Source organism: Macaca mulatta, chromosome 2, assembly GCF_049350105.2.
Source record: "Macaca mulatta isolate MMU2019108-1 chromosome 2, T2T-MMU8v2.0, whole genome shotgun sequence".
Taxonomy (NCBI): Eukaryota; Metazoa; Chordata; class Mammalia; order Primates; family Cercopithecidae; genus Macaca; species Macaca mulatta.
The window spans coordinates 61,936,009-61,963,800 of NC_133407.1; the positions used below are offsets into that span (position 1 = coordinate 61,936,009).

Genomic DNA, 27,792 nt, shown 5'->3' on the forward strand with positions numbered 1-27,792 from the left:
TCGAACCACTCCGGAGTCTGGTGTGGAGCCGAGAGGGAGGCCCGCACTTTCTCCCCGCGGAGCTGCGCTGAGTCTGAAATAGGTGTACGCGTCAGCGGGGCAGGAAGCGAAAAGACAGTGCGGTAATTAGTGGAAAGCTGGAAGTGGGCACCTCCAGGGCCTCAGTCACACCAACACAATCACCCAGGGAAAGCGAACCGCACCACGCCTTTTCATCGCTCGCTGAGTCCAGGTTCCCAGCGCTCGCGGCCGCCCACATGGGCGTGGCCCTGCGTGACCTGCCGGGGCGTCACGTGAACGCCCGGAGTCATGTGACCGCCGTCTTGGTTGTGCTCTGCGGGCGCTGCTTCCTGCTGGGGCTTGGGGTTGTCACTGCTTTCCTCTCTCCGTCTCCTGCGAGCGCAATGGAGGAGGAAGATGAGGAAGCGCGGGCGCTCTTGGCAGGCGGCCCTGACGAGGCTGACAGGGGTGCCCCCGCCGCCCCCGGGGCCCTGCCGGCCCTCTGCGACCCCAGTCGCCTGGCGCACCGGCTTTTGGTGCTGTTACTGATGTGCTTCCTTGGCTTCGGTGAGCCGGCCGGGTGGGTTGGGGCTGGTCTTTAAGGAGTTCCCGACTTTCTCTTCGAGGTAGATCGTCATCGTGGTCACTGGTGCCACGGGGCCTCAGCGCAGCTTCTGCCTTAAGCGCCTGGGCCTCCTCATTTTGCCCTTTGCGATTCCAGCCACACCTGTGGATGTTGCTAGTTACTCCGCGTCCGGAACGTGGAGGTCGAGGGGCTGAGCCTGGCAAGTTTTGTCGCGCTCCTTTGCTCTTCAGTAAGCCCCAGGGGCTAGCGACTCGCCCCTGAGGCCATAGATATGAAGGTAACTCCAGATTTTCAAGGTTCCTCTCTTGGCACACGTGGTCAGAGGAAATTCAGAAAGCTTTAACTGATCCTAAACGACTTTTGTTTGTTTGGTTTTAGGTGAGACGGGCTTGCTCTGTCACCCAGCCCGGAGTGCAGTGCTGTGAACGTGGCTTACTGCAGTCTCCACCTCCTGGGCTCAAGCAATCCTCCCGCCTCAGCCTCCCGAGTAGCTGGGACTGCAGAGCGGGCGCCACCACACCCGGCTTTATTATTATTATTTTTAGACACAGAGTCTTACAATGTTGTACAGCGTTTAAAAAACATAAATGATTTCGTCGGCAGTCTTTTATATATTTTTAACCCTCTTTGAGAAAATGTATGAGTGTGTCTTGCTGATAGCTTCAGTGAGTGGATGTTATTCTCTTAATCTTCCACTCTGCCACTGTGAAGCAATCATATTGGACTGGACGTGTGGTAGTCTTGACAGTGGTTGGTTTCACTTATGAAATCTGATGATGTCTCTGAAAACAGTTTCTTGATAATTAGAAAACGATTTTCCTTCCTATGTTACGGTTTTTAATTTATTAAGCAAATATTCTAATATTAATTCGGTATGAATGTGTTTTTCAGGAGGCTAGCTGGAGCCCGTGTAATCAGCAGGTTTGAGAACATTATGGTGGATAACTATGCTACTGCTGAACATATAAGTAGACATGAAGGATGCTTTGGGCTTTGGTTTTCTTGCAACTCTTTTTCACCCCCCTCACCTGTTTTTAGAAGATGATGCCCATCCATTAGCTTTAAAGCAGGACATTGAATCCTTAAAAGCGACTAAAGCAGGGTTTAGAAACAACAACAACAACAACAACAAAGAAAGAACAACAATAAAACATTTAAAAAAATTGTCCCTACTCAAGCAGACAGTTTTTGGTAAATTCTGGTTATCTGTCTAGATTTCAGAAGCCAGATTCATACCTTTCTAATGACAATTTTTTATTGTCATTAGAACCAATAGCCTCGTGTACTTGTAGAGTTAGTGGAGCTATGGAGACAACATTATCTTATAGCCTACCAAGGAATCTCAATTATTTTATCTTTAAAATAAATCTGAGTGCATGATCAGATCTCTTCCTACTTCTCTCTTTCCAGTTCCCCCAAAGACATTCTTTAATTTAATCCTTTAGAATTTTCAGTTTCTTTTTTTTTTTTTTTTGCATTCCTGGCCCTGTATTCACTAAATTATTTGATTTGGGGTAGTTTGTAGAATTAGAGAACTTGTTTCAAATATTGGTTTTGTAAGAATGGTTACACTCCATTCCTTTGTCCTTAAGCTAACATTATTAGGAAACTGATGAGGTTGTAAAGTTTTTAGTGTACGTGTGTTTGTAAATAAGGAAATAAAATATAGATGCTTCATGAAGATGTTAATAAAATAGTATGTGTGAAGCATGATGAAAGTAAAATAGAAAAACATTTAATTGTTGATTGTTGACTTATTAATTCAGGTTCCCAATATTTGCTGTGTATGAACACTACTAATTTATGGAAGTTATTTGATATAACTTAGAAAATACTGGTGGATAAGGAAGTGGTTCAGAAATATTTCTGTAGTGTCAACCCATAGTATCACCATTTAAAATTGTAATTTCAGTAGTAACTGCAACTTGAAACCTTTATATGGAAAGTATTATTACTTACAAAGTATTTGCTCTTTTCTAGGCAGCTATTTTTGCTATGATAATCCTGCTGCCCTTCAGACTCAAGTTAAACGAGTAAGTTGATTTTTCACCTTTGTTTCTTTTGTTTTCTTTAGAGCAAGTGTAGCGGTGGAGGCATTATCAACCCTCAAGTGGCCTAATCTGAAGTGTCCACTGAATCTATTTTGACATCTGTAGTCACCAGATCCACAGGTTGCAAGGGGTTGAACTTTATTCAGCCCATTTATTCAGATATATATCTGTTGAAACTCAGTTGAAATGAGTTACCACAAATAATTCATTTATAGCACATATGTGACTTGAAATTGTTTCAGACCTTAGATAAATAATTATGTGGTATTTCCACAGTGTTGTCAAAAATACGAGCAGGTTTTTGTTTGCATTTTACTCTCCCAGCACTTAGTCAACTGAATGACAAATGATTTGGTAAGATAGCTTTTTGCCTTCTTAAATAGGTTTTAGTTGTTATTTTGTTTTTTAAATGTGGATACTGATTGCAGAGGATTGTCCATGTCAGGATTTTTAGTCTAGTTTTGTATTGTAAAAACATACTTGATTTACAGTTTTTTAGGTATTTAGATAGTCTCTTTTCTTTGTAGGTTCTTTTTAACCTTTGCACAGGGAAAATGCATAGGTTGGCCCTTTTCATTCTAGAATGAAAGAGAAAGGAAGTAGGAGGAGCATGCTTGAGGGGATAGAGAGGGTAGGGTAGGTAGGGATAGGCTGAGATTATCCTTGTATATGTGGGTGAAGTCCCAATGCAGGTAGTATATAGAAGACATAGACAGAAGTGGCCCCTGTAGCAGTGTGTCTGATCCTGGAATCCAGGAAGCCCCTGAAATGGCATGTGAACTCAAGAAGTTCCCAGGGTTCCCAGGTGTGACTATTTTTCTGGGTCAGGGGCCATAGCTTTCATGAGATTCTCAAGGAAGTTAGTGAGACTTACAAATGGTTAAAAAAAAAACTTGCCCTTTACAGAAAGGAGAATGTAACTGCTTTCCACTTTAGATTGTCATATTTTGATTTGTTAGTTGCTAAACTTAACTATTTGGGAAAAAATGGTTTTATTTTCTTTTCATATAGGATATGCAAGTGAATACCACGAAATTCATGCTGCTGTATGCCTGGTATTCTTGGCCCAATGTAGTTTTGTGTTTCTTTGGTGGCTTTTTGATAGACCGAGTATTTGGAATACGGTAAGCTTGTAAAGAAACTATGGGTAAATCTTACCTGACAGTTAGAAAAATACAGAGCTAGATTAAGGTATTTCTAGAAAGAACTGAATAAAGTTCTGTATTAACTATGATAATTTGCATGAGTTTTTAAAAAACAATTTTTGTATCTCTGGAATTGGTTTTTGAAACTTGGTATTTCAGTTAAGGTCAGGACTAGAAAATGCTGATGGTATAAGGTAACCATCAGTTATCTATAGGAAAATTATACTCACCCTGGGGAATCAGATAAACCAGGTTCTGAATCCCATCATTGCCACTTGGTCATCTTCCTGGCTGTTCTGAGCTGTTTGCAGCTTCCTGAGCTTCGGCTCTCTCATTGCTAAAATATAGATGATTCCTGCCTTGCAAGGTGGTTATGAGGATTAAGTGAGAGATGGATGTACAGTATCTGGCACATAGATAGTGTGTGCTTCTTCCAGCCCCAGTGAGATTTTCTATTTCTGCTTTCCTTGGGGTATAAAACATTCTGTGACCACTTCTATTAGATGCTGAGGAAGGAATAACACTGTAAGCTTTGCCACTGTTCGTCCTTATTATTGTGTGTATGTTGTTAGTGAAACTGAAGAGGAATATAGACTGGGAATATTTTCAGAAGGCAGAGACCAAGATGATGAAAGGTCTTCAAACCATGTCTAGTGGATAAAAATTAAAGAAACTTTAAGAGTTTACACCTGGGGACTAACCTTTCAAATTTTTGAAGAGTTAGAATATGAAGGAAGAATTAAATTTATTTTGTTTGGTCTCAAGAGAATTAGCTTGAAGCTTCTGGGGAACAGATTCCTTTTAATATGAGGAGTTTGCTTGGTCAGATTGGCAGGAGATGACAAAAATTGTCTTGGGACCATAGTGAGTTTTCAGTGCTAGAGAACATTCAGTAGAACACGGCATGGCCATTTCACAAGCATCTTGAGAGAGAGTTAAGTTTAAGAGGTATGGTTTACCCTGATGGCCTTTAAGGACTCTTCTAATACTGGCCTTTTATTATTCTAGGGCAACATTAATCAGATGTCCAGATTGTGGGATGTTAGATTTGTATAACATGGTTGATATTTGTCCTTTTAAATATCGGTTTTAGTTATCAAGAATTATAACCACTTAAAATTACTTACTGTAAAATTCCTTGGAATCAATCCTAAACTCTTAATGGAAATTTTCTAAAGAATTTACATTTTTAAATAGTTTTGACCCTGGGAACTTCTTGAAGATTAGTTGATTAGCTTTATTTAAGCGATGATAATGATTTAAACTAATATATGCCATTGCTGAAGCCTCTGAAATCCCCTTAGAAGTCCAGACTTCTGTAGATTCGCATTTAGCCTGAGAGTTGCTGGCTTCAGAGGGAGATGAGCCCTTTATTTTTCTTTCTTTGGAGGAAATGCAGAGGGGGCAAAGAGAACCAAAATGAATTACTACTAAAGGACTTTGTGATTACGAATACTAATGTAAACAGAAATTAAGATTTTTTTTCTCTTTCTCTTTCTCATTCTCATTCTTTCTTTCCCAAACAGATGGGGCACGATCATTTTTAGCTGCTTTGTTTGCATTGGACAGGTAAGGAAGGTCAAAACATTCATTGATGATTGACAGTGACTTATAAATTCTTATCTAATTAATTCAGTTGGCAAAGATGTGTTTAATTAATATCTAGCTTAATTAAGCAGAACCCATAAATGCCCATGTGATATAATCCATAGTCTATTTTAAGCCTTGAAATAAATGAACATTAATATTTGAACTTCACAGATTTATTAAGGAGGAATATTAAAACCATTGTAGAAGTTGAGATTTATCACATTCCTTTTGCTTCTTTTTAATACCTTGAATTTACTTTTTCATTGATTTGACATGAACTTCTACATTATAGGTTGTTTTTGCTCTGGGTGGAATATTTAATGTGTTTTGGCTGATGGAATTTGGAAGATTTGTATTTGGGTAAGTTATGCATAATTTAATTTATCCTAATGTATTACTGTTTTAGTGTTCATCTATGAAAGATCTTTAAAAAACATTGTCTCTTCTGGGGAATTACTTCAAATCCTTGAAACCTAGCTTCATATGCATAAGAATATTTCTTAGTTGTCTTAGTTTTCCTTTAAAATATGCAACAATTTTGAGTGGTCCTAATCAACTCTGTGTGGGGTTTGAGTATTAAATAGTTCTCTAGAAATGACATTTTTCCCAGACATTTTGCCTGTTCTGTTGTATTAAAGACGATGATTTGAAACACATTTAGAAAAGTATAGACCATCGATTTCTAGGTTGGTGACTAATGGACATTTCACTCTTTCTTAGCGAGTGATGTGAGGGTCCTTTCAACCCTGTCCAAGAGCTTTGCTTGAATGATCACAATATGTGTAAGCTGACTATTTTGTGTGAATTCTTATAGACCAGTTGTTCTATCTGAATTGCATTGTCTGTTCAGTAAGCCTATTCTGAGACCAGCCTTGGGCTTGCTGCCCTGAGGGACCCAGATGACAGAACTGACTCAGTCTTAAAAGCATAACTTATTCAAGCTTTGCACAGGTATCAGGAGCACGTAGACATAGATGACATACCACAAGAAGTACCATAAGTGAGAGAGAAGGAAGCAGAATGTATGTAAAGGTATGACAGGGATTCAGAAACAGAAACGTGGTCAGAAATGGCCTTACAGATGAAGTAGGCCTTGATAGAAGTACAGGATTTGGATTAGCAGAAGAGAGGGAAAATATTTTTGGGCTAGGACAGAGTCACAAGAAATAAGACTATTTCTTAGTTGTCTTAAGACTCTTTCTTAGTCCTTAATACTGAGGTGGCCTCGGTGTAAGGATATGGAGGAAGGAAGCTCCTAACTGAAGGTGCTTGGAGGAGAATCGTAAATATTGAAACTTACTGAAGGAAAATTAAAACCCAGGAAGTGGGAGAGTGTTGAATATGGAAAGTGAATGGGGGGATTGATTGATGGAGAGCTTTGCATATTCTGAAAAGTGTGAGTTTTTATGTTTTCACAAAGCACGGACCACTTTTCCCACATCTGCATTTTATATAATATTGATGGTAATGTCATAACCAAGATGACTCCTTTTATTGCCTGTCATGGTTGTTATTGCAGTATATCGTGTGACTCCAACACTTAGCAGTATAAAACTACCATTTCATTATGCTCACGGACTTTGTGGGCAGGAATTCAGACAAAGTGTAGCAAGGACAGCTTGTCTTTGCCTCCAGTGTCTGGGGCCTCAGCTGGAAAGATTCATGGGAGGGTGGGAGCTGAGATCATCTGAAAGCTTATTGACTCACATGTTTGGCACCTGGACTGGGATGCCTCAAACACTGGGACTGCTGACTGGGGCACTTACATGTGGCCTCTCTTTGTGGGTTGCTGTCTCACAGCATGGGGGTAGTGGCTCAGGGCTCCAAGTGCGAGGGTCGGAGTGAAAGGATGATGTCACCTTTTATAACTGAGCCTTGGGATCACACTGCCTCATTTCCAGCATATTCTATTGGTTGAAATAGTCACAAGCCCACTTGGATTCAAGGGGAGGGGACAGAGACCCTATCTCTTGATAGGAGAAGTGCCATGCTAACTGTAGTATTTCTTTAAAGTTGTGACTTCTGTTTTTTTTTTTCTATTTTTAGGATTGGTGGAGAGTCCTTAGCAGTTGCCCAGAATACATATGCTGTGAGCTGGTTTAAAGGCAAAGAATTAAACCTGGTGTTTGGACTTCAACTTAGCATGGCTAGAATTGTAAGTATAATGAAAAGCCTGATGAAGCCAAATGGGAAGCAAAAGATTAAATCTTATAGTTATCTCTTAAAAATCACAGGATGAAATGGATTTGTGTATGGTAAATTAGATATTAACTTTTATGGATTTCTCTAGAACACAGCATGGCATTTACCTTGAGTAAAGCATTCCTAACCTTATTTCATCTAGCAAACAGTCTAAAATGGCTATGTACATTCATTAGTTCAAAGAATCTGAGCATAGGGAGGGATCCTGTAAGTTTTGTTGTCTAATTTCTTACCCATTTTTGACATCCCTGCTAGAACCTCTCCACATATGGCTGTCCAGGTTCTGTTTGCAATATTTCGAGGGATTGCAAGCTTGCTCTGTGATGAAGCAGCCCGCCTACTTCAATGAACTTTATGAAGCATAACCTCACATAGCGATGAAACCTCCCTTTACGAGTAGCTTTTACTGATGGCTCTGACTTTTGCTGTCTGTAGGTAAAGTTTACCTCCTCTGCTGTGCATCAACGCTTTGCTCCTTTGTAGACAGCTCTTAAGTTCTTGGTTATATGTGCTCATTTCTTGTGGTTGTCTGAGCCATATGACGTGGATCTCAGCTCCCTTACTGTGGTGCTCATGCCTCTCTGAACTTACCTCAGTTAGCCAGTATTCCTGTTTGTATTTGGAACCTAGAGATAATCATGGTGTTTCAGGTTTGGTCTTAGAGGCTATGTAGGGGGAAAAACATTATGGGTTTTGTTTGTTTGTTTGTTTGATTGAGACAGGGTCTCACTTTGTTGCCCAAGCTAGAGTGCAGTGGTGCTATCTCGGCTCATTGCAGCCTCGACCTCCCAGGCTTAAGTGATTTTCCCACCTCAGCCTACAAAGTAGTGGGGACTGCAGATGTGCACCACCCCGCCCAGCTAATTTTTGTAATTTTTGTAAAGACAACATTATGTTTTTATTAATGCAGACTATAAGGTGTGTTGGCAGTCCCAAATCCCATTAGGTTTTTTTTCCCTCATTCCCATGAATAGAGTGTTAAAAAAAAATTTTTTTTTGCCACTAAACATCAAGTTTTCAAGCTTTGACTTTTAGTATATGTGCTGCCAAGGCGAGCAGACTCTTCGACTTTTAATAAGTGTCATGAAAATACAACATAGTCTCAGGGAATAAGAAATTCAATATAAAAATACTTGAATATAATATGTGAGTATTTCTATATTTTTATACATGTAGGTTCTTTCTGATTTTTCACTATTATAAATAGTGCTATAGTCTAACACTCTCGCTGTGAAAGTTCTATGCATCTCTTTTAGTCTCCTTAGGCTAAGTGGCTAGGAATGGAATTATTAAGTCAGAGTATTTGTTAGGTCATCTGAGGACTATTGAGAGATACTTCCACATTATCATTTCAGAGACGTTTACATCCCCATCTGTGAGATATGAGAGGATCCCTTTTATTGTAGCATTGATAGTACAGGCTATTAATTACTTTTAAAAAAATACTTTATCACTTTGATAGGAAACAGCGAAATATTTGAATTTGTAGTTCTTTGGTAAATCTTGTGGTTTTCCAAGTTTTCTAAATTTTACCTATAAGGATATTCCTAAAGCTTCACTACGAGTCTTGTGCAAGTCAATATATGTTTGTGGCAGTTTGTGAATCTAGTTGTCCAATAACGTTTTAAAGAAGGAAGTGAAATCAGTTGAGCAAGACTCAACTGACTTCATTCTGGTTACTAGAACATCAGGTTCTTTTCTGTGTCATTTTAAGTTAGCTATAATTCACTAAGCTGCATTCTGAGGAGCTTTAAGTTTCTCTCTTTCTCTACGTATGTATATTCTTTTGATGAGAGAGCTGATAGGATTGCTAATGGAAAATATGTAGAGTGTGGGGGAAAACGGCGGAGGCAGTCAGGATGACTGCACAGTTTTGCCTAAGCAACTGTAAGCACTGTAACCTAGTGCTTGATACTCTGCGCACCATCCCCCAAACCAGCTCCTGCTGTAGTTTTCATATCTTCAGTTAAAGGCAACTGGGTTTTGGTCATGTTAGGTTAGACGTGCCTGCCATTCGTCCAAGTGGAAATGTTGAGTAGGCAGTTGCATATATGGGTGTAGAACTCAGGGGAAAAATCTGGACAAGTGATATAAGTTCAGGAGCAAGGAAAATGCTACTTAAAATTGCAAAACTTGGTAAGTAAAATCACCAAGAGTGTGGATGTTGAAAGAAAAGAGATGATGTCAGTTACCAAGCCCTGGGGCACTTCCCACATTTGCAGGTTGAGAAGATCGAGATGGAGCCAACAAAAGCGCTCCACTGGGATGGGCGGAAAGGCAAGGGGGAATCTACAGGCTGTGGTATCCCAAAACCCAAGAAAAGAAATCAAGGTGGAGAGGATGTCAACTGCTTGAAATACTGTTGATAGGCCAGACACTATTGAAGACTGTGAAATGTACATGCCTTCAACAATATTCTCATAGCAAATACAGTAGCAAATTTCACTTGGCTGTTTCTTATAAAATACTAGCTAATGGTGTTACTCAAATGAACAAAAAGGTAAACAGAGACCTACTGGAAGCTTTCTTTAATATCATCAAAAATGTAAATTCATGGCTGGGTGTGGTGGCTCACGCCTGTAATCCCAAAACTTTGGGAGGCTGAGGCGGGTGGATCACGAGGTCAGGAGATCGAGACCATCCTGGCTAACACTGAAACCCTGTCTCTACTAAAAATACAAAAAAAATTAGCCGGCATGGTGGCGGGTGCCTGGCGCCTGTAGTCCCAGCTACCGGGAGGCTGAGGCAGGAGAATGGCATGAACCCGGGAGGCAGAGCTTGCAGTGAGCCGAGATCACGCTGCTGCACGCCAGCCTGGGCGACAGAGCGAGACTCCGTCTCACCGAAAAAAAAACCAAACAAAAAAACATATATATATATGTATGTATATGTAAATTCCTCAAAGACAGGATGTTGCGTTAACAATCCTTTCATTCCAAAATATCTATTAAATTACTATTTAAAATCTCTATTAACTATTTAAAATATCTATTAAATAAAATAACATGACCTGGCTTATCAAGTGCCCAATAAATGTTTCTTGAAATAATGAGTTTTCAAGTAACAATAGTGAAGGAAAATTAGAAGGGTGCTGGATCTCCAATCCCGAGCTAAGACATGAATACTAGGAAAAATGAGAAGTCCATTGAAGGTATATGGTATATACTAATAGTTCAGGTGTCTAAATGCAATCAAACTCAAAAGCTCAGGCAATAGAAAAATCATGGAGACGTAAAGTCAGGACCTCTGTGGTCATTCTGGAGGCTACATAGGGAACAAGAGAAGCGCAAAAAAGACGGAACCTATGTCACCCCCAGCAGCCCTATAATGGAATAGCTCTTGGCCGTTTTGATCATAAAATCATCTTACATGGATCCTAAATACATAAATCAGATAAAAGTTGAGCAGCATTGGCTGAAACTGAGGTGGCTACCTGAGATCTGGCTCATTTCACCTCAAGATCTCCCTACCACTCTCATAATCCCTAAAGTGCCTCTAAGAAGCCCCTGAGATTCCCTTCTAGAAACTCAGGGTAATTTATATACAAATATATCTATGCTCTGACCACTTCCCACTGTGCCCACTGCTGACCACCTAGTGCTAGGCCCAATCATCTCTGTTCCGGATTATTGCTATAGCTCCCTAACTGGTGCCTTTGCTTTTGCCTTGTGGTCTGTTCTGAATGTAGGGTGAGTCTGCCAGTATGAGTCTGTCACAGTATCATGCCACTTCTCTACTCAAACCCGAGTGGCTTCCCATCTCACACAGAATAAAAACTGAAAGTCCTCCTGTAACTCCCCTTCCCACTATTTCCTCACTGGGAACTCATCTCATCCTCTCCCTTCTCCATTTGCACTGTTCCAGCCTCTGCTCTCCTTGCCATTCCTTGAACTCCCAGGCAAGCTCCTCTTGGGGCCTGTGCAGTGGCTCTTCCTTCTTCCTGGAGTGCTCCTCCCTCAGATATCCCCACAGTTCGTTTCCTGCAAGTTTACACTCCAAAGTCACTTTCAGTTGGGAGGCCTCCACTCCCAATTTTATATTCTCCTTTCCAGCTTTTTTTTTTCTTATTTTTTAAAAGTACTTGTCAATATTTTTATGCTTTCTTCTTCTTCTTCTTTTTTTTTTTTTCAGACGGGGTCTTGCTCTGTTGCCCAGGCTAGAGTGCAATGGCGTAATACTGGCTCACTGCAACCTCTGCCACCCGGGTTCAAGCAATTCTCCTGCCTCAGCCTCCCGAGTAGTTGGGATTATAGGCGTGTGCCACCATGCCCGGCTAATTTTTGTATTTTTAGTAGAGACAGGGTTTCACCATGTTGGCCAGGCTAGTCTCAACTCCTGACCTTGTGATCCACCTGCCTTGGCCTCCCAAAATGCTGGGATTACAGGCATGAGCCACTGTGGCTGGCCACTTTATTCTTTATTATATTCCCAATACCTGAAACAGTGACTGGCATGTAATAGGGGCTCAGTAATTGCTCAGTGAATGAATAAATGAATGAAGAATCATCTATTATAACTTTTACTGTCCTCTTTATGGACATTCAGAGGAAGATGTTTTTCCCCAGATTTCAGTGCCAGGAAAAGTTGGGCTTTTTCTGTTACTGACATATTTTTGTCTTAGATATGCTGGATTTTATAACTCATGTTTCACTTTTGCTTTGGCTGGTAGGAAGTTCTACATGTACTATGTTATTTTTTTATACTAGCAGTTTCTAATAAATTGGCTTTTTTTTTCCTGTGGTAATTATCTGTGGCTTTATCTTGGTTTGTCAATTTTTTCTTGTAGTATTTTTTAAGGAAATTACCTCCTGTTTAATTTGGATCCTATTATACCTATTTCTAAGCCACCTCAAATCCCTTTTTTTTGAATAAAGCAGAGGTATATATGATTGAAAACACTGTTGATTTTTTTCCCTTTTCATTTAGGGAAGTACTGTAAACATGAACCTCATGGGATGGCTGTATTCTAAGATCGAAGCTTTGTTAGGTTCTGCTGGTCACACAACCCTTGGGATCACACTTATGATTGGTGAGTGAATCCCATGTCCCACATCTCCATTCTCCTGAAAGCTTGTCATAGGAAGTATTGTAGCAGGGAGGAAGGAACACTGGAATTTGTGTCTACTTTGGTTGTAGTGTTATCTCCATGGTTCTAATGAACTCTTTGACACAACTAGAAGTAGGCTATCATTTACCCCATTTGTATATTAATTTCCACTTTCTAAAAATGGATTTAAAATTTCTTAAAATAGATGGCCTTATTCCTTGTTATCTACTTTATTTTATTTTTATTTTTATTTTTGAAACAGTCTTGCTCTGTTGCTCAGGGTGGAGTACAGTGGCGCGATCTCAGCTCACTGCAACCTCCACCTCCCAGGGTCAAGCAATTCTCCTGCCTCAACCTCCCGAGTAGCTGGGATTACAGGCTCCCGCCATCATGCCTGGCTAATTTTTGTATTTTTAGTGGAGACAGAGTTTCACCATGTTGGCCAGGCTGGTCTTGAACTCCTGACCTCAGGGGATCCGCTCACCTCAGCCTCTCAAAGTGCTGAGATTACAGGCGTGAGCCACCGCTCCCGGCCTGTTGCCTACTTTAATATTGTCATTTGCATCTCATACATACGAAGAGATTATGTATGTAAAAACTCTTTGAGAACAACCTGAGAATTTATTCAAGTAAGATGTTAATTAAAAGTTTATAGCAGCGGTGGCTCACACCTATAACCCCAGCACTTTGGGAGGCTAAGGTGGGCAAATCACCTGAGGTTGGGAGTTCGAGACCAGCTTGATGAACACGGAGAAATCCTGTTTCTACTAAAAATACAAAAATTAGCCGGGCATGGTGGTACATGCCTGTAATCCCAGCTACTCGGGAGGCTGAGTCAGGAGAATCGCTTCAACCTGGGAGGCAGAGGTTGAGGTGAGCTGAGATCACGCCATTGCACTCCAGCCTGGGCAACAAGAGCGAAACTCTGTCTCAAAAAGAACAAAAACAAACAAACAAAAAACCAACCAAACCGAAAAAATGTCCATAGCATAAGGGAGAATTGTTTTCTTTAATCAAATACTGACCTTTTCAGTCAGTGTGCCTGGAGAGCTTAGATTTTTTGGAAGTCTGATGTGATACGATATGGTTGAAAAACTACTAAGTTGGGAGTCAGGAGCCCTGGGCTCTAATGCGAGCTCTAACTAGTTCTGTCATCTTGGACAAGGAAGTTAACCTTCTGTGTCTCAGTTTTCTTTTCTGTAAAATTACAATTGTTTCAACAAGATTGTATAGGTCACTACTGTCCCTAAGTTCTCTTGGCCAAGGCTCTGTGGTGCTAGTTGCTGTGTGGGTCACTGGGAAGGACACGAGGCTTTCTAGGTTTACCACTTTTGCTTTTTCTCTGGGCAGGCAGTTTGTCTCATTGAACCCCATGGTGTGCATTTGGCTGTTTGCAGGACTCTAGAGAGACCTGTGTGATGATAGGGTGAAAGTTCTGTGCCCAAGATGTGCACATCTTTTATTCCCTTTTTCCCCGATTTTTAAATGGACACATAATTATACATATTTATGGGTATAATTTGATGTTTCCATACACAGATACATTGTATAACAATCAAATCGGAGTATATAGCATATCCATCACCTCATGCATCTATCACTTTTTGTAGTGACTACACTCAAAACCCTCTCTTCTAGCTACTTTGTAATGTATAATCCCTTACTGTTAACCATAGTCACCCTACTGTGCAATAGAACACCAGAATTTACTCCTCCTAATTGTAACTTTGTACCCCTTGATTAATCTCTCCCTGTCCTCCTCTCTCCTATTCTCTTTTGAATAATATAATATTTTTTATATATATATTCATTCCACATATGAATAGTATTTGTCTTTCTGTGTTTTATTCCTTATAATTCCTTGATCCATACAGCCTGGTAAAAAGAAGGCAGTGGAGTGGTAATCCTAAACAGGCAAGCATATTTAAAGATTCTTTCAAAGTCTTCCTCTCAAATCCTTTGCCTTACTTAAAACCTCCTTTTTACTCTTAAATGTTTCTTAGTATTCCATCTAATTTCCTCCACAATGGGGAATTTTAGAGTAAGACGTTTAGAGCCAGAAAAGACCTGTGCCATCATCAAGTCAAATCCTCTTATTTAAAACTGGGGAAATTGAATCCAAGAGAGCTTATGTTCCATGTCCAAGGTGATTCAGCTCGTTAGAGCTCATGTCTATTGACGCTGATTTCAGCGAATTTTCAACCAGGCTGTAGTAGGACAGGCAATTAAAGATTCATTTATTTTATTAAGCTTCTTTTGGAAATTCTTCCGGAGAAGTGTATCGTTATTCACTCTTTATCGTGATTTTCTATAGTGATGTGAGATTGGTATTAGAGAGAAATGCTGATCTCACAGGAAAGATCTTGAGAGTACTGCGCTTTGGGAGGATGGGGCACTTGGGCTGCCAGAGGGCGGGAGCGAAGGCCGTGTACTCTGGGAAAACATCGGAAGGAAGAGAGAGTTAAAGAGCCTAACTTGGCTTCATCATTTTTTCCCTGGTGTCCATTGACAATTGGTGCTTAGACTGAATGAAGAAATGAGGACTAATTCAGTAGCTGCTCATCAGTTTTCTTCAGTCTGTATTCTGCATTACAGGACTAGACTAGTTTTTTCTAGTCTTTTCCTTCTTATCTTTAACTTTGGACTGTGAAATAATTCAGTAAAAGCTACTGCTGTTTGCTGAGTATTTAAATGTATTCTTCCTCTTTCGTCCTGATTTAGTAATTGCGGATTTTTCTCATGTCTTTATGTGACATCCCTTTCAGTTGCTGTTTTCTGCTATTTATGTAACATACTTCTCTTTAGGAACCTTCTGTTTGGTTCGCTTTTCAAAGTCTGTTTTTCTTTTTTTCTTTTTTTTTTAATTTAGGGGGTATAACATGTATTCTTTCACTAATCTGTGCCTTGGCTCTTGCCTACTTGGATCAGAGAGCAGAGAGAATCCTTCACAAAGAACAAGGAAAAACAGGTAAGTCTAAATGAAAGAATGGGACTTCAGGGAATTATGGCCTTTGTGAGATTTTGCAGTGAGATAAGTTCCTAATGAAGTGTTGTAAAACCAGGTGGAGTTTAAGACATAATTTTTATTTTTTATTTCCAAATTGATTTCCACTTTTCTAAATTTTTAGATATATTTTCTTTTCCCCTTAAATCTTTTGGCAGAATTTATGTTCTCGATTGTACTTTGTGTGTTTGCAAAATGGTTATTGTTCTTGGAAGGGAGCAGGGAAGGTAGATGCCAGTCTTAGGTTTTGCTTTTTCTTATGTCTTTGTAAGTTTTCCCAGAAATGAAAAGTGTGTGTTTTTTTTTTTTTTTTTTAACTGAATTGCAAAGATTAACCACAGGATTTTAAAAAATAATCTTGACTATAGATGAAAGCTCCTTAGGTATGCAAAATTATGCTGATAGTGTCTTCCTTTTCTTCTCTAAGGTGAAGTTATTAAATTAACTGATGTAAAGGACTTCTCCTTACCCCTGTGGCTCATATTTATCATCTGTGTCTGCTATTATGTTGCTGTGTTCCCTTTTATTGGACTTGGGAAGTGAGTATTCTCTCTGTTTCCATTATTTCTTGTCTAAATTATCATGAGAGTTCAATCACATAAATGTAGTTGTTAAAGCAGTAAATCTTGCTTCTCTGGTTATAGTTTATATTTTCACAGGAATTACTTTATATCCTGGGATATACATACGTTTTTGTTTAGCTTAAGCTTTAGTATTGGTTTTATACTTTTATTATTCTTTTGAAGAAATACCTGTATTACTTCACTGTTCTGCTGCTAATAAAAAACTGCCTGAGATTGGGTAATTTATAAAGGAAAGAGGTTTAATTGACTCACAGTTCCATAGAGCTGGGAAGGCCTCAGGAAACTTATAACCATGGCGGAAAGGGAAGCAAACACGTCCTTCTTGACGTGGTGGCAGGAGAGAGAAATGAGTGCCAGCAGGAGAAATGCCAGATGCTTATAAATTCATGAAGTCTCGTGAGAACTCACTATCACGAGAACAGCTTGGGGGAACCACCACCATGATTCAGTTACCTCCCACAGGGTCCCTTCCATGAAACCTGGGGATTATGGGGATTACAATTCAAGATGAGCTTTGGATGGGGACACAGCCAAACCATTTCAATACCTAATAATTTTTGATTCATAATATTGATTTGTTTTAATAGTTGATTTTAGACTAGTATTCTTTTTTATTCCCTCTTTATTCCTTGGTTAAAAGGCTCTTACTGAGAATGGAGACTGTTTATTGGTGCACTGTGACTGGGAACATCTCCATTTATTAGGACTGTAATTCTGCCAGACTTAAATTCTGGGTCCAAAGCAAATTCTTCTTTGCTTTATCTTCTACTCTCTCCTTTTGCATTGGCATCTGCTTAAGCAGAGCAATGTGAGTGTGTTTGTGCAGGTGTATGGTTTGTACCCTTTAAGGTCAGGCTGTACTTTTAAATAATTTGAGACAAGAACCCTATTTATTATTTAGCGAAGAATCCATTCAGTACTGCTTTTAAGCAGTAGTATATTTGATTTTCTGAAAATGTGTGTGTATTGCTTGCTGCATACCAGAGAAGGAAAAAAACAAGCATCATATTTTATTTAGTCAGTAAACATTAATGTAAATATTGAAGTTTAGCAGATTGCCTGAAGGTGAATATAAATAAGGTGGGAAAATAATATCAAGAAAAAAGCTAATTAAAATTGAGTTACTTTTATTCAACTCTTTATTTTTTGAAAACAGAGTATTTCTCTCTAATGTGCTAATTTCTCTGTCTTTTTAATTTTAGAGTTTTCTTTACAGAGAAATTTGGATTTTCTTCCCAGGCAGCAAGTGCAATTAACAGGTATTTTAAAATTAATTTTTAAAGTGCCTATTGCATGTGAAGTGTGGGTCTTTATAACCAAATGTTATAAGAAGCAAAAAAGATGTATGTGACCTAATATTGTTTAAGTGTGAAACTAGGACTACATTGGGACTTGAATCCTGAGTGGCCATGTTTAAATTAGTGGAAAACCAAAGAAGTCTTGGACTGCTTTTTATAATTTTTGATGAGCATTTTATAAGAATGTTAAATAAGTTAGGATTTGCTTTGCCTGATATTTTCAGGACTTTCTTGAAACTGATGTTTGGCTGTGTTGCATTTCATGAAATGTCTTATGTGTTCTCTGGGCAGTGTTGTATATGTCATATCAGCTCCCATGTCCCCAGTATTTGGGCTCCTGGTGGATAAAACAGGGAAGAACATCCTCTGGGTTCTTTGCGCAGTAGCAGCCACTCTTGTGTCCCACATGATGCTGGCCTTTACGATGTGGAATCCTTGGATTGCTATGGTAACGTCTGTGTTAGCACGTGGTGGGGTCAGGGCTTCAGCAAGGAGTCTGTCACGATCATCTAAGTAGGCATGCTCAGCAAATTCAGATGACAAGGCCTATAATAGTGGGGAAATGACGACTTGATGCCAATTCCTACAAAATAATTATTTTTTAAGATATAATTATGAATTATTAACATATAAAGTATCTTTTAATTTCATTTGGTTTATTTAACCAGTTAACTTCAGTGCTGAAAGAGAATTTGAAATAAAGTAGCCTTATAAAAGCCAGAATGCTTATTAGTCCCATTTGTTTTTCTAAAATAAGTGACTTAAAAGAAAACATTCCATCATAGATGGCAAAAAACCAAAAATCTGTTGGACCAGTAACTCTTCTTTTTCTTTGACTTGCTTAGTAGGTTAAAAATGATAATGAATTCAAGTTTTTGTTATTGTTCCTCAAAATGTCATTTTTAACACCCGAGGCTCTAGTGCTGTGTTTCCTACCTGTTAATAAAGGAACATCTGGCACATAAATATTTGTGCAGTGGGTGGGAATTCTGTAGAAGTGTTCAACAGATACAGTACAGACTCCTAGAAGTAGAGATGCTACAGCAGGGGGTTTGCATATTTAACATCTTGGTAAAGATTGTGAAACTTTCTCCAATAACTTTCTACCCATTTATAACTTTAGTAATATACAAATGTGACTTTTTTTAGTACTCTTTCTAGTATTGGGCATTGTCATTGTTTTAATCTTTGCCAATCTGATAGGTGTAAGTGATACTTATTTAAGTTTAAATCACAATATTTCTTTTTTAATGGAAGGAACAATCAGCATAAGGTGAGGTTTACCAAGCATTGTTGGTGATTACTGGGTATTGGTGACTCAGAGGCAGGATGATGGACTGTTAGCATAATATTGCCTTGACTGCCTAATCTGTAACTCCTAATAAATACTGGAAAATTAGCTTGCCTGAAACATTGGTAAAAACTTTTTAAAAATTACCTTTATTTTCTTACTTAGTCCTTGACTGCATCTTGGGCCCCAGCCAGTTATATATGCATATAATATGATGACAAATGAAAGTGGTTAAGACAGCGTGTATCTTGTCACTAGAGGGATACTCTTAGGGCAGAGACTTTTTTGTATATTTTGAATATGAATTTTAGCCTAATCATAACAAAATTTGCTTGAGTATTTATATGTTAACTACTCTGTCACTTTTGCTAATCTGCATTAAAAGAAAATCACCTTTTGGTTAATGTAAGACCGTGACCTTTTTCTGCATTGCTTTCTATAGTGTCTTCTGGGACTCTCCTATTCATTGCTTGCCTGTGCATTGTGGCCAATGGTGGCATTTGTAGTTCCTGAACATCAGCTGGGAACTGCATATGGCTTGTAAGTATTTACACTGTGCATCGTGTATGTCTCTCTCTGCTGTGTCAATTTAATTATCATATAAAACTCCAGATCTGAATCTAGTCGTCATCCAGCTCCTGGGATAGCTCTGAACCTGGAGATAACTGGAAAAGTCAATAAATCTATTTAAGATACTGTTGTGGCCACAAAAGAGCCTCCAGCAAGAGGAGTGGAGTAAGCTAACCCAGAAGAGGTCCTTGCTGACGTTACAATCTCCCTGCCTGTTTATGTGAGGCTTCTCAGTGAGAAGCTGAGTCCAGTCCCTGGCACAGAAAGGCAAAAGGGGGAAACCGCACCTGTGGTTGGTATTCGCATGGCCCTTCTTTCATTCAGCACAGAGGTATTGAATCCACATTGCACTTAATGAGGCAAGCTCCCTTACCTATGAGCAGTCTAGTAGTGGAAAAAAACCAATCCAAAATCTAGTCAAGTCATCCCTGGTGGAAAACATCTCTGAACACAAATAGTATATGGTTCACAGATACTAATATTTATAGTGAAGTGTTAGCCTATGTGTGAAGCCTTTTGAAAATGCAATGTGTCTTTATATTTCTTCCATTGTAGCATGCAGTCCATTCAGAATCTTGGGTTGGCCATCATTTCCATCATTGCTGGTATGATACTGGATTCTCGGGGGTATTTGTTTTTAGAAGTGTTCTTCATTGCCTGTGTTTCTTGTGAGTATTCCATGTGACAACGTTTTGTTTCTTTTACTACATAACAGAATGTTCTTATTTTTACTTAGGCATATCTCCCAGATTTGCCTAATTCTCGCCTGTGTATTAGAATTTCATAGCTGGTGACTTTCTAGCCCTCTGAAGATTCACAGGCATTTTTCAGGAGATTCCTATCCTGAAAGGCAGTGATGGAGTTGGTTTCATATTCTCTTTTAACTATTTACAGTTTAAAAAAAAAACAAAACATTTTCCCACTTAAAGTGGAACAATTTGAAGAGTCCTGAGTATATCCCTAGTGTAACTATGTGGAAACATTGGTGTGATTTAGGTGTGAGTGCTCATGGTTATTCATTAGGCAGTTTTAAGTGACTTTTATTTTTACTCCGTAATTTAGTTTTTACCTATAATTTCATTGGTTTGAAATATGAAGCATTAGGAAACTTGAAAGAAATATAAAAATAAATTAGCGTTTGTCCATAATCTTTAGAATACATATAAATTGTGTTTATCTGAAAAGAAAATTCTCCTTAACACATCAAGATGTCTTTTATACTTCAATATTGTGCTTAAAATGACAAACCACAGTGATGATTTTATCAAACTTTGTTTTTATTTACAGGGAGTAAAGACTATCCATACCTGAAGTGTGGTATTTGCAGATAATTGCTTATGAGTTGCCTTGAGTGCATTTTGTTATCTCATAAATAAATGTGCTTGTTTTAGAAACAAGGACATCAAGTTTTAAAAATAAATGTTTAAAAAAGTGGGTCATATAAGAATTTCAAACATTAGGTCATAAAATGTTTTTTGTCTATTTTTGATGCTGCAGCATGTGGTTAAATGTCAGTCCACAGTTCAACATGTATTCGGGTCTCAAAGCAAGCACTGTACCATTTGATTATGTTTTTCCGTTATTTTATTTTATTATCATTACTTTTTTAGAGACAGGATTTGTCTCTGTGGTCCAGGCTGGAATGCAGTAGAGCAATCACAGCTCACTGTAACTTTGAACTGTGGGGTTCAAGTGATCCTCCCACCTCAGCCTCCATACTAGCTAAGACTACAGGTGTGCACCACCATGCTTGGCTTATTTTTAAATTTTCTGTGAAGATGCTGTCTCACTGTGTTGCCCAGACTGGACTTGAACTCCTGGCCTCAAGTGCTCCTCCTGCCTTTGGGATTACAGGCATGAGCCAAAATAATAAAACACTAGGCCTGCCCTATTATTGTAAAGTAAATTAAACAGTGTTCTTCACTTATTAAGGGAAAAAGCCAAGGGAAAACATGAATTTTGAGGTCTTGATTGGCTGTGGGCTTCTGGGAGTCTAATGATCACATTTTAATGTTTGGTTACTTAAAATTTGTAAAATGGACCTGGCATTTTTGGACTGAAAGCCCCCAGAAGACTACTGTTTGGCTTCCTCTAAAATGATAAACAATCAGGGGCTGGCAGGAGTTTTTGGTACGTCCATGAAAGAACCAGCACTGAGAAAGGGAGAGGAAGGAGGGGCAGGGCTGGGCTGTGGCTGGATCCGCTCCCTTTTTTGTAGGGGCCTCAACTTCCTTGTTTCTGGCCCTGCCACTCCTGGGCTGAGTAGCCCTTGGAGAAAATGGTGTGTAACTTATTTTTTGTGTTTTTGGAAAATAAAATAATGGGAATAATATTTTTATTTTAAATACCAATTGATAAAGGTTTGGTTGTGTCTAAGCTTTACTTTGTGATTATGATTACATAGGAATCATTGAGAAGAAATACTTATTTTAAGGGCCGTATGTTTTTTCACTCCTAGTGTCACTTTTATCTGTGGTCTTACTCTATTTGGTGAATCGTGCCCAGGGTAAGTAGAAGATCTGATATTTGCTTCTTAAACTGCAGTGGGTCATCTTGTGGGGTCTCTGGGTTGTCTGCCTCTTTGGGGGCCAGTGCTTTAGTTCATGCGGTAGTGACTTTCTGTTTATAATGATGGAAACACATTTGATTATATAATATATAATTATGTTTTCTGGGCCTTCATATTTATTAAAATTGCTGTCATTTTGTTAATCTTCTAGCCAGATCAGTTTCTTATAATATAAAATCTTAGATGTTATTTTTATATTAATATAAAGAAATATAGCATTTAAAAAGTAACCTAAAGCCCCTCTGTGTTATTGTCTTACATTAAAAAAAATCAGAATAAGCACAGTTATAGCTATAATTTACATTTTAAGGTTCAAGATGTTTGGTTTAGAATTAGAAATTGCAGATTTTTTTTTCTTTTGCTAATTCATACTGTATGTATTAGTGCATTTTGTTGTTGTTCTTTATAAGATTTTGATGCTGTCCTTAGTAATTTTTCTAACTGCTTGCTCCTAAAGAGTGTTATGTGTTTAGTAGAATATAATATACATTCTGTGTAAATAATTTTAGGTCATTTCCTTTTTTTAAAAAAATCGTTTTTTTTTTCATTTCTTTCTTTTTTTTTTGACAGAGCCTCACTCTGTCACCCAGGCTGGAGTGCAGTGGTACGATCACAGCTCACTGCAGCCTCAACCTCCCAGGCTCAAGTGATCCTCCCACTTTTGCCTCCCAAATAGCTGGGACTATAGGTGTGTGCCACCACACCCAGTTACTTTTAAAATTTTTTGTAGATATGGGGTCCCTCTATGTTCCCCAGGCTGGTTTCAAACTCCTGAGCTCAAGCAGTCCTCCTGCCTCAGCCTGGGATTTATAGGCGTGAGCCACCACACCTGTTCATTTCCTTTAATTTCTCTTAATTTTCACTATTATTGAATATTAATACAGTGTCCTGAAGCAATACACAAGTCCAAACTCAAAAAAAATGCTTAAATTAAGGGGTGATTATTTATATCACACAAGAATTTCATTTTTTCCCTTTGGGAAAGTTCTAGTAGATAAACCATTTCTTTTTCATTGTCGATAACTTTTTCTGTTACTTAAAATACAGTGTATCTATGCAAATGGTTGCATGTATGTGTGTATGGTTGAAATTTACTTATAATACGTACATGGAAAAGATTGTGTTTATTTGTATTTTAGGTGGGAACCTCAATTATTCTGCAAGACAAAGGGAAGAAATAAAATTTTCCCATACTGAGTAAGTATTAAAAGGGTGAAAAGTTGTCTTTATTTTTGAAATCTTAAATTTGAGCATTTCATTTCAAGGTTTGGGTTTTGAAGTTTTTTTTGATTCTCACGCCTGTTGTCCAGGCTGGAGTGTAGTGGCATTATCACAGTTCACTGAATCCTCAACTTCCTAGGCTCAGGCAATCCTCCCATCTCAGCCTCCCAAGTAGCTGGGACTGCAGGTGTGTGCCACCATGTCTGGCTAATTTTTTGTATTTTTAGTAGAGATGGGGTTTTGCCATGTTGCCCAGGCTGGTCTAGAACTCCTGGGCTCAAGCAATCTGCCTACATCGGCCTCCCAAAGTGCTGGGATTACAGATGTGAGCCACCGCGCCTGGCCTGGGGTTTGAACTTCTAAGAGATTAGTCTTTCTTGAGTTTTGAGAGCTAACTATTATGTGTGGAACTACTATAACAATATTCTTGTTTTCTTCAGAAAGTTTAAAAATGGATATTAAGGCTTAAAATGAAGGAAAAAAATAATTGGGTTTAAGTTGCTCTCTGTGAGACAGAGAGAGAGAGAGAGATTGATCGATTGATCGATCGATCTATAGTACTTGTAATTTATTGGAGGAAAGTCCATCATCCTAAGGTCCTGGACTGGGCTTACCCTTCCATTCTCTCAGATATTTTCTTTTTCTTAAGCAGTTGATAATTTTTCATCTTCTTCTGGTACCAATATGTGGTTCTGTGTTCTCTGACTCATTCGGAAGAGATTTAAGTATATAGTGTGGTGTTTAAGTTAACTTCTTTTTCTAAAAGTGTATACTGAAACATAATAGTGATTCTGTTTCCTGTTATTTCTAATATTTTTAGACATTGAAGTTTTTATTATTTTAAATATTTGTGAATGTATACCATGTGATTGTAAGTTTTGTGACTTTTGACTAGGTTAAAATCTGGTAGAATAGTCTGTTTTTTTGAGATGGGGTGGTTTTGGCCATATTAAATTCACTTTTAACAAATACATCTTAAAATAATCAGAAGTATGAGTTTTGAATATCTTCATGATAGTCATGTTAAAAGTTTGGAAACAACATAAATGTCTTAGAGTAGGGAAAATGGTTAAATATATCATGACACATCCAGGTAATATGTTGTTAAAATCATGTTTTAGAAGGATTTTTAATGTCTTAGATACTTAACATGCTGTATGTTAAGTAAACAAAAGATAAAAAGGCAAATATAATATCCTAATTTTATTCAAGAAAAAGTATGCTGTCACATGCTTATTTTAAACCCAAATACTTATGTATAACAGAGAAGATACCGCTAGAAATAACCCTATATTAATTGAAACCTCAATATTAATTAAAAGCAGAATATTTTTCAGATTTTCTACATTGATCTTTTGTGACTTTTAGAATCAAGAAGAGTTAAAAAATTATTCAGAAAAAAATGTGTAGCTTAGTATATGCTATTACGTGTCTTGTAATGCTTGGTTTTCATTTTATAAGGCAGATGAGTTTCATGTTTTTTCTTCTTTTTATAATTTATTGCATTATGTTTTGCAGATAAGAAGTTTAAATGAATATGTCATGAGAATGGGCTTAACACGTCGTTGGTTTGAAAACCTCCATTTTTAAAAATTTACGGTTTAGTTACTAGAAAAAATAGTGGACTAGAAAGTTATATTTATATCCAAATATACCTATTTCAAAGTGTATTCGTGAGGCCTGTTTTAGCCTGTGTCTTTTGTATTGTGTGTTGCTGAAGAATTCTACTTTTAGTGGGCTCATCAACAATGAAAGGGTTAGAAAATTGCTGTGGAACATCCAGGTGAACTTCAGGAAGGACAGTGAAAAATGGAAAACATCGGAGCTTCTGTTGAGATAATCTTCATTAGGTATATATCTTAGGGATACAGCCTTGTTTTTATCTTATAGCAGGAAAAAATCTTTTGAGGGGAATAGAAGGACTGTGTTACACAAAATAAACAATGGCATTGTCATAGGCCTTCCTTTTGGTGGTAGGGCATAATGCTGGGGAATATGTGAAGATGTTTGTATGAAGTCTCTTTCCGATCATGACCAGTAGCTTGCGCTGTACTCTGTAGTTATGTGGATTGCTGAGCAATGACCCTTTTCAATTGCTTATTTCTGTGTTACTGAGCACGACGTAATTAGGGACGTAATTTTATAGCATAAACTTTCTGTACAGTTTTTCTTATAGTCTAATAACTAAAAAGTGACCTTCAAATTGTGATAATTGCCTATGTACATGGATAAATTAAAACACTGCACACGGAGTACTTGATGTCTTCTTTTGATTTTAAAAAATACAAAAACACTGATTTTAACTTTTATTCATGCAGAAGATTGCCTAGAAGAAAACCCAAGTTAGAATAAAGAGAACTTGCCCAATTACAGTCATTGAAGGATTATGGGGGTAGCTTTTTCTCCAGAGTAGAACTTTAAGTAACATTTGTGGTTTTTCTATATTAAATAAAATGTGAGTATGAAGCTTCTCTGACAAACTTTAAATACTTTTTAATGTTTTTCAGCCTTAACATATTGTTTGTTAAAGTCAAGGAATGCAGATATTTTAGACAAAATATTAAACCAATGTATTTAGCTGATTATATTGTTTAAAGTACATGGCATGACATTGTAAGTGTAAATGTTTGGGAACAGATTGAAAGTACGTTCCTCATGCAAGGTAGCTTGGCAGCTTTATTTACATCTGTTTACATCTGTTTTTCTGACTTACAGTTTATTGTGTTGATATGGCTTGTCTCTGTGTCCGCACCCAAATCCTCATCTCGAATTGTAATCCCTGTGTGTTCAAGGGAGGGACCTGATGGGAGGTGACTGGATCATGGGGGCAGTTTCTCCCATGCTGTTCTCATGATAGTGAGGGAATTCTCATGAGAGTTGATGGTTTAAAAGTGTGGCACTTCCCCTTCACGCTCTCTGTCTCTCCTACCACCATGTAAGATGTGCCTTGCTTCCCCTTTGCCTTCTTCTATGATTTTAAGTTTCCTGAGGCCTCCCAGCCATGTGGAAGTGTGAGTCAATTGAACCACTTTAATTTACAAATTACCTAGTCTCAGGTAGTATCTTTATGGCAGTGAGAAGTGACTAACACATGTGTCATTATTGATTTGTTAGTTCTTTAGGCTCTGACTGCCATATGACTGTTTTAGCACATGGGTGTTGAATATTGACCTCACAAGTGTGGGAGAGTGCAGGAAGTCCACACTACTTCTGCTGGAAGGCCCATGTGGCCTGGCCTCTTGCCTTGTCTCTCCACTGCCTCTGTGCCCCAGCCACAGTGAGCTGCTTACATGTTTTCAAATGGGTTGTGTTCCTTTCCCTCCCAGCGGGTTTGTCCACACTGCTCCCTTTGCTTAGAATGTTTTCTCCAAGGCTCTCTAGAACCTGTTTTTGCCTGATTTACACCAGAAAACCTTAGCCCCCAGCCCAGAACCATTCTTTCTCATGGAAGCTCTTCTAGATCCTTCAAGCTGTACTGGGTTCTTCTAAATTGCTGTGATCTTGCAGTTTTCCTTTTTAGCTTATTATCTGTGATAATGTGGATGTGGGTCTCTCTGTCTTCCTTAGATTGTAAGCTCTTTGAGGGCAGGGACTGCATCTGTTTTGTTATTGATGATTGTATCGATAGTGCCTAGCAAATGTAGGCACAAAATAAATATTTTTTTGAATGATAATAAAAAGAGTAAATTAGAATAACTCTTTTGGAGGATGAATTGGCAATATGAATAAAAAGTCATAAAAGGGGGATGGTGGTGGACTGCCTGCATTTTGGCTTAGCAATTCCATTGCTGATAACTTGTCCTAAAGAAACCATCAGATGAATATACATGTAAATATATTTTAAGAAAGTGTCTTCACTGCCGGACTTTATAATAGTCTAAAGTATAATAGAAAGCCACTCTAATTTACAATAATAGGGGATTTGTTAAGTACATCATATTACATACCTAAAGTGAAATATTAAGTAGTCATTAAATGGTTTTGTTAGAGAACATATTAACATGGAATAATGTTGATGGCATTTTTACACAGAAGATTCATAGTGGTGCCATTTTTATAAAAACAAATGTATCTGCACAATATGTACACCAGTGTCTCTGAATTATGAGTTTCTATTGGCTTATTTATATTTTCTGATTTTTTCACAATAACTCTTTATTGTGTAATGAAGGTTTTAAAAACCCCACCAAGAATATAATTCAATGCAAGTTTGAGTTCTGCTCTTTTAAAAAAGTGATAATGTTCAGAAGGGAGGAAAGTAACAGGTAGTGTTTTTCAAAGAACTCTGGGGGTGAAGATGTGGGAGTTCAACAGTGCCATGAGGTAGAAATCAAATTTGCATTGCCAGGAATAAAATTGCATGTAAAGGGAATTTTCAGAGACAAAACGGAAGATAATGGCATCAAGGATAAATAAAACAATGCCTTTATTTTTTAGTCCTGGTATTCACTGATAGCAAACAACAGCGCCAGCTTGTGTGCATGCTGCTTATGATATCTGGAAGGCCTCAACTCCAGCCTCATATCCTTTGCCCTCTTCCATCTGAGTGTTCCTGAGTGCCCCAGTGGGGATTTGGTTGTAGGCCTTCAGTGGTGATTTGCTGCCAAAATGTTCATGGAAGAAAGCTTTGAGTT

General features: G+C 38.2%; 1 protein-coding gene across 5 annotated transcripts; it reads left to right on the top strand.

Moving 5' to 3' along the window:
- Positions 1 to 304: 304 nt before the first annotated feature.
- MFSD1 (major facilitator superfamily domain containing 1) lies at positions 305 to 26,838 on the top strand. 5 transcript variants are annotated; one of them, XM_015131884.3, is made up of 16 exons: positions 305 to 863; positions 2,567 to 2,619; positions 3,649 to 3,761; positions 5,309 to 5,351; positions 5,665 to 5,732; positions 7,419 to 7,527; positions 12,501 to 12,603; positions 15,491 to 15,589; positions 16,053 to 16,164; positions 17,412 to 17,468; positions 17,799 to 17,955; positions 19,241 to 19,338; positions 19,924 to 20,036; positions 21,827 to 21,874; positions 23,077 to 23,134; positions 24,677 to 26,838. In XM_015131884.3, exons 3-16 carry the CDS (start codon positions 3,652 to 3,654, stop codon positions 24,678 to 24,680), a joined length of 1,179 nt encoding a protein of 392 aa, XP_014987370.1. In that variant the 5' UTR covers positions 305 to 863; positions 2,567 to 2,619; positions 3,649 to 3,651; the 3' UTR covers positions 24,681 to 26,838. The 5 variants fall into 5 exon arrangements, with proteins under 5 accessions (XP_014987370.1, XP_001101046.3, XP_028699644.1 ...); XM_001101046.5 differs by having other exon boundaries at positions 305 to 567; XM_028843811.2 differs by lacking the exon at positions 3,649 to 3,761.
- The last annotated feature ends 954 nt before the right edge of the window (positions 26,839 to 27,792 follow it).